The following is a 12,681-nucleotide window of genomic DNA, read 5'->3' on the forward strand; positions in this document are numbered from 1 at the left end:
AGGAAGGCAATGGAAACACCACCTGGGACTTCATTCCTGGGAATGCCTTTAGCTGGTTTGGGGATCATGTGCTTCCATTTCAAAAACCAATTCTACGTTTTTAGGGTTAGGGTTGGTGGGTTCTTAATTTCTACGCAAGCATGAGATTGTTCCTATTACCCCTTTTTTGTAACCCACACTAACTCTGGTGCCTGCCATATTTGGGGATTAAAAAAAAACCCGGACATTCCAGGGCATTTGCAACATCCTTTGATTTTTGTAACAGGGTTAATGGCTCCACGCAGTATTTTATCCAGTGCATTGATTAATCAAAACCATTCTTTGAAGGCACTATTAAATGTATAAGGGTTTAATCCATTTTTACTTGTTTAATATTTTGGATAATAGGCGAGGCCAGATTTATCTGATCAGGCTCTGCTGCCCACACACGGAGAGCAGTAATTTATGCGGGTCACGTGGCGAGTCTCGTCCTTCGCATAGCCCCGCCCCCAGAAGCTCGGGCGCCGCGCGGACTAATCAGGAAAGTCTCCTCTACGGGCCAGCGGAGGCGGGACGGGGCGTAGGCCTCCGCGGCTCCCACCAATCCGCCGCCAGCCAGGGGCAGTCCGTGGGCGCTGATTGGTCGGCGCACCCCAGCGCGGCGCCGGCGAGGAGGCCGCAGCCGATTCCTTTCGCCTCAGAGCGGCGGCGTGAGCGTCGGGCCGGGCGGGCGAGGAGGTGCCGCCGCTGCAGCTGCCGCCCCCTTCGCCATGGCTTCGTCTTCCTGGGCTCCGAAGGTGAGGCGGGCTGTGAGGTGACCTTGGGTTCTCCCTCAGGAGGCGCCCCTCGCTGTCCGGGTGGCCCCTTTGGGAAGTCTCGCGAGACTTTGACCGCTCCTCCCTTCCCGGGTGGAGTACATTCCGCGGCTCCCACTCGGCCGCCCTTTGAAGGAGACGCCCTTGCAGCCTCCCGGGGCCCCTGAACCACAGCTCCCGTCAGGCCTTTCCCGTGGGGGCCGCGCGGGGGTTGCTGGGACTCGTAGTCTAGCAGTGCCTAGAGTCAAGCGCTGGTCTCCGGCCCTTCTGGTGGGGCTGAATTACAACTCCCAGCAGCCCCCGCGGGCGCGCCGAGAGGTTGCTGGGAGTTGTAGGCCAGCAAACCTGCAGCATGGTGGGGAGCCGCTGCCCTTCCTTTTGCCCTGCTGGAATTCTGGCTTGAATTCTCGCCTCTTATTTCTGCCGCCCCCTTGGCTGGCTATATCCTCACAACAACCCCGCGGGGTAGGTCAGGAGGAAGGGGTGGGGTGCTGGCTTGCAAGGTCCCCCCGGCTGCATTGGGGTTGAGCGGCGGGTTTGGCCCCACCGTTTTGGGAAGGCATTCCTGATGTCATTCTCTGGCTGCTGTTGTTATTAATTTAGCTCGACTATTATTATTATTATTATTATTATTATTATTATTATTATTATACAGAGTCCCCCTGTAGGGGAGAGATGGGCGGTGAATAAATTTATAAAATAAAATAAATAAATGTTTATATTAAATCTGTTTATAAATAAATTATTATTATTACATTTTTATCACACCTCCTTTATATATCGCTCGTGTATAACTGATACTTTTTACCCGTTTCAATTTACGGTGATCACCTGGTGTAACGGTTGCCTTCTTCCCAACCAGATCCCTTTGGAAAACCCCTCAGTGGGATAGACAACCAGTTCTTTGGGGGGTGGGGGGTAAAAGGTTCTGGGACATGCAAACTGGATTTAGCTGGCGTAATAAACAGCAATGGATTAAACGTGTGTTCATTTATTTCCTATCTTTTGTTTGTTTGTTATCTATCTGGTAACAGCAATGAGTTAAACATATGTGTGCTGATTTCCCATCTCTTTATTTATTTATCCGTCTATTTATTAAATTTGTATGCCTTCCAAGACTCTGGGCTGCTCATGAGATAAATCCTTTATAAAGGATACAATCAGAAACAAAAATAAGGAATAAAGAGAGCAAGATGGCAACAACCGGACTGGAACAGAAAGAAGAATCCAAGGGGGCTTCCCTCACCCTCACCAAAGGCCTGGGAGAAGAGCCAGGTCTTCAAATCCCTTTGAAATTCCAGTACTTGGAACAGAAAAAAAGATCTTCCAACACCTTCTAGGGCAGGGTTTCTCAAGCTTGGCAACTTGAAGATGTGTGGACTTCAACTCCCATAATTCCCTAGCCAGCATGCTGGGATTTGAAGTCCACACATCTTAAAGCTGTCAAGGCTGAGAAACACTGTTTTGGGAGATGGGAGGTAATACATTCCTCGTGCCTGGATTCTGTCAGGATCGCTGGATTTCCATTTATGCATCCTTGATTTATTTCTCTCTGCACTTTCTGAGAGCACAGAGGAAGTTAACTGCACTCTCATTCTTGTAGTGACGCTGCAAGGGTGGGTCGAGCGAAGAGCCAGGCAGATGATGCCTGTGGAAGTGTATTTTCACTTGCTGGCATCTTCTGAAATAGTGGTTTCTGTAGGAACATCTTGACAGCTTCCATAAGTACCAAATTGGTGAGGTTGAGCACAAAGATTTGTTCCTAAAAGTGGGGCGGAATTCCCATACACTTTGCTTCTTTCTGTTTGACATTCCCCATATTACAGAGAAAAAAAGAAATAATATTGCCAGGCTGTGTCTGATCACAAGGAAAAGCTGCAAAGTAAGGGCTGCAGGCAATTGTGTTATCTTTATGGTGATGTGGAATGCACAGGATTCCATGCAGGTGCGTGAAAAGGTGCGTAGAGGAGGGAGCAATACCTCTGTCTTCCTCTGAGATTGCTTGATTTCCAGGCTAGCCGCAAACCCCTCTGCTTGGCTCTGCTTCTCCTGAGCTGATTTGTTGAGCAGAAAGCAGAATTGATCTGAACTTGATTTTCAGTTTTTGCTTGTCTGCTAAAGAGGCTGGTGTCCTATAATTTCCTACTCCCCATGGAAGAGTGGGGGTAATACTAGAGGGTTGCAATGCAAATCAAAAATCTGGGAAACGTCTGCAAATAAGGCAAGAATGTTTAATCTCCTGGGGAAGCACTGTGCTCGCCAGAAACGGTTAACACTTGAATTGTGCTGAGTTAGTAGTGGTATGGGCTGCTCTTCGCAGGGTTAAACGTGACAAGGCAGTAGACGCATAGCACATGCATGCACAGAAATAAACAAGATTGAGCGTTAGCTGTGCATAGTTGCTTCAGAATACAGCACTGATTTAGTATAGCAGATGCTTTCTGTTACTCTGGTTGCTAAAATTAACTATATTATTTTATTTTCATTGCTATAGGTCTTTCGTTTACTTGGGGGGTTCAAAACTCAAAAACAGGTGACCAGAAATTTTGCTAGTGCTGTGAGTATACCTGTATGGTGGTTTTTTCCCCCTTTTTAAGACACTTGTCAAGAGGGTTGTAGAATATCAAAATAAGACCAATGTTGTATAATTTTTGAATCAATGAACTTCTGCTTTGTTAACTGAGAACTTTAAATTGGTACCAAGTATGGTATGCTTGATTTGAGTGTCAAGATCCATGCAGTTGCACACTAGATGAGAGCATTTAAAGATTTAGACATCTTGTGGTTTTTTTATCTCAACTCTCTAGAAAAAAAAATCTGACATTTCTGTATAAATTAATTTGTATTTAAGTGCTTAAATTAGCTGGCTGAAAGGTAGAAAACTTGAACAGGAGAAGTAAGTTGAGGACCTTCTGGGCTACTTTTTAATATTTTCGTACAGGCAGTAAGTGGGGAGGGATTGAGGGCTCCATTTCTGGTATATTCCCTTGCTTTTTTTTTAATCCTATTTTTCTATCCATCCCCAGTCCCAACATTACTCGTCGACGATACACGTCATTCATGCTTTTCTTTGCATAATTAGTATTTTACAGATCTTTGAATCTGTAATCAAGTTACTGCTTTAGTTTATTTTTGGATTTGCTGCACCTATATGGTTGGCTCATGAGTAATTAAAAAAACTGGCAGAATCAAGATCTTGAAACCTATTTAAAAAGGGTTTGAAGTCAGCTTCAGGAACGGATACTTAAGTTTTATTTTCCCCTCTTGGATTAGTTTCATTCACACTGTAAGATAAAATTTTAAAGCGGTGTTCTTCCAACTTGGCAACTTGAAGATGTGTGGACTTCGACTCCCAGAATTCTGAGAGTTGAAGCCCACACATCTACAAGTTGCCAAGTGGGAAAAACACTGCTTTAAAGCATCTTGGTTATATACCTTCTGGAAGGTGGAAGGAAGAGAGATTGGCATGGCTTCCTGTGTCACACTGAAAGTGTGTGGAAGCCTTCTTCTTCTTAATGTGGTGAGTGCTAGGGATGTGCGAAGTGTTCCAAGTAATGAAATTGCTAAAACGTCCTGTTTGAAAGCAACACATTCTCTTTCAAGCTCAAAATACTTCCAGAACGCTTGAAACAATCCAGATCACGTTTGAGACAGCAATTTTGCATTCAGGGTTGGGCACTCGGCAGAATGTTGTGCTTCCGTGTTTCAGAAATGAAAAGTTCTGCACGCTGCATGTAACAGCCAAGCAGGGCCAGCTTTCAGACAATGTGGGGAAATACGCATTTGCTCCGCGTGGTTCTCTTGCCCTCAGAGCAGGGGATTTGAATGGCTAGCACGGACAGATTTGTACCCTAAGCGTGTCACAAAACTGCTAGGTTTTCTTCGTAATCGGACCAATCTTTTCGCTTCATCACTTACAGCAGGCGTGGGGCACCTGAGGGCCTACTCAGGACAAAGGGAGCAAACCCCTTTGCATAATCATCTGAGCCAATTCACATGGCAGGGCTGATGCCTGAATTCTGTACCCGTGGAAAGCTGGCACGTCAGGGAAACCCAGGGAGCTGAAAGGGATATGATCATCTCGTTGCCGCTTTGGCAGAGTAAAAATGCCCAGAAATCGGGTGGCGTCCTGCAAGTTGAAATAGCCAGGTCTATTCTGAAACCATCTCCAAAAATAACATCTGGCAGATGAGCGTTTTTTTCTTTCTCTCTTTACATCTAGACTCGGACAGTAACGTTGATCCCAGGAGATGGCATTGGGCCTGAGATATCTGCTGCTGTGGTGGAGATCTTTGAAGCCGCTAAGGTAAACCCCACCACACGTGGCTTCGTGCGTTGGTCGTTCCTTCTGAACAACGATGGCTTTATTCCTTTATAGCAGTCTCCTGCTTGATGCTCTGCAGACGGGTTAAAAAGTGCGGCCTTCTGAGGGCAATGATGAGGGGTGGTTGATGGGGGGAGAGTTAATGGAGAGATTTTGAACAGCGAGTATCTGAAGAAGGAGCTGGGTCTCTGGGCAGAACTCTTCTTCTTAATGGAATCAAAACCTGCACATTGTGTTCTTAATGCCCCGATCTTTGTTCAGAGCTTTGGCTGTTGGTGTGATGTCGTCACACATTTGGTGTATACAGCAGTCCTGGTGAGCTGAGCTGCAACCAGATAGACGACAAAATGCATTCCCTGCATGGCCGATGCATGTTTTTAGTGCTCTCTGCTCTGGGTTGTGGATAAGGCATTTGAAGAAAGGTGAATTTGGGGTCTCTGCCTTCTCCATCCTTGCAGGTAAAGGCCAGAGATCCATATTTTAAAGAAAAAGGAATAATGGCATGTTATCAAGCAAAGCAGCCTTTAAGATCCTGCCTCCTACTCCTGAGCTGTTATGTGATGCAGTGCCATGCTTGAGATTAGACCGGTGTTTCTCAACCTTGGGCTGGCCAGGGAATTCTGGGAGTGGAAGTCCACACGTCTTCAAGTTGCCACGGTTGAGAAAGACTGGATTAGACACTGCACCAAGACATGGTAATATTGGTATAAACGAAGCATCCCAACGTTATAGTTGCATCATACCTCAGAGTAGTATAAGCAAATGCAGATCTCTGCTTCTCCCTCCTGCTTTGCTTGTGGATTTATGACATTTACGTTACTCCTTTTTTCCCTTAGGGAAGTCACTGTGGGGTTCAGACAGTACCTCTGTTATGAGTAATTCTTGCCTCTAAATTTAGATGTAGCAGAGAGGAGAAAGGAAGAAAGATGAGGCATCAGCGCAAGGACTGTGTTTTGTTTACATCTCATTCAGCATCCATGCTGTCCTTTCAGACCTCTGAGCCAAGCCACGTACAGGTAGTCCTCACTTAACAACCACAATTGGACTGGAATTTTGGTTGCTAAGCAAAGCAGTCATAAAGCAAATCCAACCCAATTTTAGGACCTTTTTTGCAGCGTGCATTAAGTGAACCACATCACACAGTTCCCCACTGATTTTGCTTGACAGAAGCCGGCTGGGAAGGTTGCAAATGGCAATCCCGTGACCACGAGATGCTGTGGCAGTCATAAATGCAAACCAGTCATCAAGCACCCAAATCATGATCATGTGACTGTGGGGACGGTGCAACGATTGTAAGTTTGAGAATTGGTCATAAGTAGTTTTTTCCAGCACTGTCGTAACTCTGAACCATCACTAAATGGATGGTTGTTAAGTGAGGACTACCTGTATGCTTCTTGAGAAGGGGGCTATTACTCCCCAGTAACAGAGAGCACCTACCAAGCAGAACACGTTTAAATTTAGATAAGGGTCTTAGATAAACCTGCTTTAATTTCTCAGAATCCTTGGACTGATTCCAGGGTATTGGGGATAGTGCAGACAGCCATCCTGGCCAGCAAAAGGGACTACAGGTTTTCTGTGGCTGAAAGCAGCTGAGAAACGGGAATTTTTTCCCCATGGTTCGACTTACCAGCTGGGAAAAATGGGCAGAATGAGTTGAGGACAATGGGTTTCCCGCATTATGTATGGTCATAGATTCCAAGGCTTTTGACAAAATCCATTCGGCTGTTGATTGTCTTTCTCCACCTCAGAAGATAATACAAAAAAAAAATGTATTTAGGTCCCTGTTCAGTTTGAAGAAAGAATCGTGACCGCGATCCAAGGACCTGGAGGGAAGTGGATGATACCACAAGATGCCAAAGAATCCATGGACAAGAACAAAATAGGATTGAAAGGTAGTTTGGTTACCTCTGTTGATGGAAAGAAAGAGCAATTAGATGTTGCTGCAGTTCTAGAAATAAGCTTGTGCTTGAATTACTCTGTAAAGTTTTGATATACACCAACAAGTTCCCATTGCTTGTTTTTTTTTAAGCTATGTTTTAGTGCGGTTACAAAGAATATTGTTGTTTGGTTCACAGTGGTTTCTAAGTACTGTGCTGCAGGTGAGCGCCTTCCCACATCTCCCATGCCCCTGCTCTTTTTCAGGCCCTCTGAAAACTCCCATAGCTGCTGGCCACCCGTCCATGAACTTACTGCTCCGTAAAACGTTTGATCTTTATGCAAATATCCGCCCTTGTGTGTCCATCGAGGGCTACAAGACCCCTTACACAGATGTCGATATCGTCACCATACGGGAGAACACGGAAGGCGAGTACAGCGGCATCGAGCACGTGGTACGTGGATAGAGGGGGCGGAAACCAGACATTTCCCAGCCACCCCGCTTCGCAAAACATGCAGGTTGCTTGGATTTGGGAAAGTACTTAAAACGAATTAACTTTTAACCACAGCTTAACTTTCTTTTACGGTCAAGAGGATTTGCCAAGCTTTTTAGCACCCCCCCCTCCTTTTTTTCACTACTGGCATAACCATTGTATGTCTTTCAGATTGTTGATGGTGTTGTGCAGAGCATTAAACTCATCACAGAAGATGCAAGCAAACGGATTGCTGACTTTGCTTTTGAATACGCCAGAAATAATCAGAGGAGCAAAGTTACTGCTGTGCATAAAGCTAACATTATGTATGTGGTGATGACATGGGTCCAGCTTTTCCAATGCCATTGTTCCAATTTACAGAATCCTAACTGCTTTTTTCCTTTTTAATCAAGCCATGTTTTCTGCTGCAAGACTTTGTTGGAAAGAGATATTGTGTGTTTGAGGCTTCTTTTGACAGACAGATACTATTCAGTTGAGAATGGATCCCTTTTCTCTACAGGTAGTCCTCGCTTAACAACCACAATTGGGGCTGGAATTTCAGTTGCTAAATGAAGCAGTCATTAAGCAAATCTGACCCAATCTTATGACCTTTTTTGTGGCAGTGGTTAAGTGAATCACTGTGGATGTTAAGCAGACCACAGGGTCATTAAGCAAGTCACGTGGTTCCCCATTGATTTTGCTTGCCAGAGGCCAGCCAGGAAGGTTGAAAATAGTGATCACATGATGCTGCGATGGTCATAAATGCAAACCAGTTGCCAAGCACCCAGATGATGATCACATGACCGCAGGGATGCTACAATGGTTATAAGTGTGAGGACCAGTCGCAGTCCAAACTGTCAGTAAACAAATGGTTGTTAAGCGAGGACTACCTGTACTTTTCCAAGTTAACTCACAACCTAAGTAGGTTTTGTACTTGATTGGCTATATTCTAATTCTCTACTAGGTATATTCAAAGCACCTTTCAAATTGTGGGGGCTTATATACGTGGAGGAAGAAACAGGATCATAACAGGCCACGCTCCCATTTCCTGTACACTCAGTAGAAGTTGAGAACTGGGTTAGATGCATCATTGGGGATCTCAGATGTGGGCTTTGGGATCACTCCAAAGAGCTTCTGAGCATAAAAACTCCATGCATTGGACTAAGCCAAGACTTCCTTTGTTTTAGTTTGCTAAATAAGCCAGAGTTGGTTAGGTTCACGCAATGTGGAAGCCACAGGCACCCACACTGGGAATAAGCCCAATTTGTGCACCCAGGTGCTGATTTACTTGTGAATAAAAAAGCAGGATTAGGGCTTTGTTGGAAAAATAATTATGCAAAGTGTGTCTAAAAATGTTTCTTAAAATAATTAAGCTTGATACTAATAGCTAAATCTGGAGACCTGAATTGTATTCTTGGATAACAACCCAGCAAGGAATCAGCAAAGAATTATTGAATAAATAAATAAAAATCCGTTTGCACTCCCAGACCTCTAACCCGTGTTGCTCTTGTTAATGTGCAGGCGAATGTCTGATGGTCTGTTTCTGAAAAAATGCAGGGATGCGGCAGAAAACTGCAAAGATATTAAGTTTAATGAAATGTACCTCGACACTGTGTGTCTGAATGTGAGTATGAAGCGCATGATAAGTCATTTAAGCAACCGCTGTTCTGGATATGTTAGAAACAGCTATTACCTGCCTTTTTTTTTCTTTAGATGGTGCAGGATCCATCTCAGTTTGATGTCCTTGTCATGCCAAACTTGTACGGGGACATACTTAGGTGAGTAGCCTTGAGTTGATTTAAAAGAATGCATTTGTGCATTGCAGGTATTTACAAGACTTTATCGTTCCCTCTCCCACTCCCAGAATGGCGTACAAATAATCCAAAATCGGCAGTCGAGTATGCATTTATTTATATGTTTCTTGTTCTGCTAAAGGACAAGTAAAATCACAGCTAGAAGCAGAGATTTAAGTGTTGCAAAAATGACTCATCTTCCTCAGAACATCAGTTAAGAGAAAGAGAAGCAGGCTGACACACTAGTGTTCCTAAGTCTTGAAGGTTCCATATTACATCAAATGAACCTTGAAACAGATTATTTGGAACTTAGTTTCCAGAACTACTATTCTTTGCCCCTACCCCCACTCCCACCCCTGTTCTCCTCTTGCTTTTGCCATCATGGTGTGAGGGGGGTCCTCAGTGGCCTCCTTTCACTCCTGCCAGGTGCTGCACAGCTGTGGTCCATTTAGGTGGGAGACAGGTCCCCACCCTCTACTGCCAAATGTTCTCCTTGTGCTTATGTCTCTGTTGCAACCTGATTTTGTTTCCCTGGTGGACAGCTTGGGGTTCCCCACTCCATATCTGGAGGGTTCTCAAATACGTTCAGCTGAAGAGCCTAACTGTCCTTTGTCCAATCCTTTTGTTTGTGTTTGTGTGCATTTTTCTTTCAGCGATCTGTGTGCGGGCTTAATCGGGGGTCTTGGTGTGACTCCAAGTGGGAATATTGGTGCTAACGGAGTTGCAATCTTTGAATCGGTAAGATCTTGACTGTGATGTGGACTTGAACCTTGTTAGGCCCTCAATGCCATGAACTTTTGGGTTGCTTCTATGAAAGCAGAACTGTCTTTGTGACAGCTGTTGCCTCTTATTTACCCTAAAACAGTGTTTCCCAGCTTTGACAACTTTAAGATGTGTGGACTTCAACTCCCAGAATTCCCCACTGCCCTAAAGAGAGGATGGCACTAAGCCAGCAAGGCTGGGGAAGAGCTGGTAGGATGAGTAACACACCGCCCAGTGTCTCTGCCAAATGGAGAAGCTGCTGGGGTACTTTATCATAAGGCCTAGTGAGGCCATTGGTCTGGCACAGGGAGGTGACATATGAACTTTATCATGCCGACAGAGAGGGCATTGCTAGAAGTAGCTGCTTCACTTACAGCGTTGCAAAACTTTTAAAGATCAAAATGTGCCAACTCCAGAACGTCCTGTTCCAACCTCACTGGAATTGTTCTGCTACTGTTCCAACTAAACTGAAAATGTTCCAGCCTCAGAACTAACTGTTTTGCTCTCTGTTTCACAGTCAGAGACGTGGGGCAATTTAGGGTCAGGGCATTTTAACTTTGAAACATTTTGCGTGCTTCTGTTTTAACCAAAGGATGTTGTTGAATGTGTCCTGTAGATGTTGCATTACAAGGAGCCATTGGTTTAATCTCTTAAACTGAATATGCTTCCAGCAAATCAGAAGCGGACGTCACCTTTAGAAGTAATTCTGCAGCGGATTGCTAAGCGTGTTACTCAGCTGAACCCAAATCTGTAGGCTGGCATCACCACTTGCAAAAGGCTGAGTGTCTTAGTCCCACTTGGGTGTTTCTTGCCCAGTTCCCTTTCCCTGTCTAGGCAGAAACCCCCCACTCAGCCATAAGGTGCTTTGTGATTTTGCACATGGTGTAAACCCAACTCTTTGTAGCACACGCAACCACGGGCAAAAAACTGGGGTTTGTCATTTCGTGGGAATCTCTAGTACCTGATTACTTTCACGAAAAGCACCAGACCTCAAATGCCGATGCCAGGTGTCAGGGAAAAATGCGCTGGTCAAGAGCAGGGACTGGTCAGTGGGATGAGAACGCCTTCTCTCCACAGGTTCACGGAACAGCTCCGGATATCGCCGGCAAAGACTTGGCTAACCCAACGGCGCTTCTCTTGAGTGCCGTGATGATGCTGCGCCACATGGGGATGCAAGACCATGCCACTAAAATAGAGACAGCATGCTTTCAGACCATCAAAGACCAGAAGGTATATCTTGCTAAGGTCCACCTAACGGGTGTGGCTTTGGGGTTCCACTGGTGCACATTCTGGGACTGAATGCCTGTTCATTTAGGTGTCTGAAGTCTCAGCACGTCCCCATAACTTAGCTAGGCATTGACTAGATGTCTGTGGTTTATCACCCTTTGCCATTTCTGCTATATAAATGATGATGCTTGCACTATCAATTAAGAGCATAGGATGACAAGATGGAAAAAGTTGTGTCTCGTACCAGACTCAGAAGCAGGTGCTGGGAGTTTATTCTGGTTCGCAGTAGAAATCTTATCAAATAAAAGTTTTATTTGTGTGCTGCCTATAAATCTGCTGACGGTAGAAAAATTAGATTGGGCCACCTATTCTGCTTTCCTGTTCATCCCAGAGATAAATGATCTTCAGTTGCAGCTCTGTGCACGATGGGCAAAAATTAACTTCGCTTTCCCAATTTTAGGTCTTGACCAAAGACTTGGGAGGCAACGCCAAGTGTTCCGAGTTCACAGCAGAGATCTGTCGCAGAGTGACAGCAATGGAATAAAAGTCTGCTCCGTGTCCTCCTGGTTTCGGTCACTCCTAAAAGATGCTGTTATTTATTACATGTCAAATCCATTTCCTTTCTTTTTCTAGAAGTAAACTCCTTTCCATTTCTGTTGCTTGAAATAATGAAATTGTTAGCTGCCTTGCATTTCAAACCCTTCTACTTTCCAGAAACACTCCACAAACTGAAGTATAATTTTTCTCACCCCGACGGTTAGAAGACACTCCTCAGGTCATCCTTAAGCAGCTTCTTGGCATTAAAAGAGCACAAGATAACTTTTCCTTTGGAAAGAGAGATTTTTCATCACTCACTCCTGGAACCCGCCCTTCCAAAGCATGAAGACTTGAAACTTTGGAGATTTCAGCTATTGTACATAAAATGTAAAGTATCCAGATTTTAAGGGCAGATGGTTATGCTGGTCTCTGAGCATAATTTTGATTTGATTTGATGGGCAGAAGGAATACCATTAAACAGTAAAACGTAGCCACACCTCCTGTTAGGGCTTGAGTATTTTTTTACACATCATCCCTCAGTTGCCCTAGCATTTCCCAGCGCAGATCAGTTCTACAAATTGCTTTGTCCGCTGCTGATTATGAAGGGAATGCTAATGCCTTTTTAAAATATTTGTCTCGGTGAACACGGAGTAATTTTGCAATTGTATCTGCAGGCCTTTTGTATTGTGTTTGCAGCTTATATAGCACTGGGTTACATTTAAATGTGCTGCTCTGCAGTTAATGGGTTTCAAAGCACTACAATAAAAGATGAATAAGAAGTGTATCTAGTGTGGGATTGGGTTCCCGTCGGAGGACGCGGACTGCCGCTTGAATTCATCTTTGTTCCAAGCGGTGTGTGTGAATACAGAATGCATGCTGGGGTGTGACGAAGCTGG

General features: G+C 44.7%; 1 protein-coding gene across 1 annotated transcript; it reads left to right on the forward strand.

Moving 5' to 3' along the window:
* Positions 1-619: 619 nt before the first annotated feature.
* Positions 620-12,275, forward strand: IDH3A (isocitrate dehydrogenase (NAD(+)) 3 catalytic subunit alpha). The gene is made up of 11 exons (XM_063314391.1): positions 620-776; positions 3,289-3,351; positions 5,017-5,100; positions 6,896-7,010; positions 7,261-7,448; positions 7,659-7,792; positions 8,988-9,090; positions 9,180-9,244; positions 9,913-9,997; positions 11,099-11,251; positions 11,709-12,275. Exons 1-11 carry the CDS (start codon positions 750-752, stop codon positions 11,790-11,792), a joined length of 1,101 nt encoding a protein of 366 aa, XP_063170461.1. The 5' UTR covers positions 620-749; the 3' UTR covers positions 11,793-12,275.
* The last annotated feature ends 406 nt before the right edge of the window (positions 12,276-12,681 follow it).

This window comes from Candoia aspera, chromosome 13, assembly GCF_035149785.1.
Source record: "Candoia aspera isolate rCanAsp1 chromosome 13, rCanAsp1.hap2, whole genome shotgun sequence".
In the NCBI taxonomy this organism is placed as follows: Eukaryota; Metazoa; Chordata; class Lepidosauria; order Squamata; family Boidae; genus Candoia; species Candoia aspera.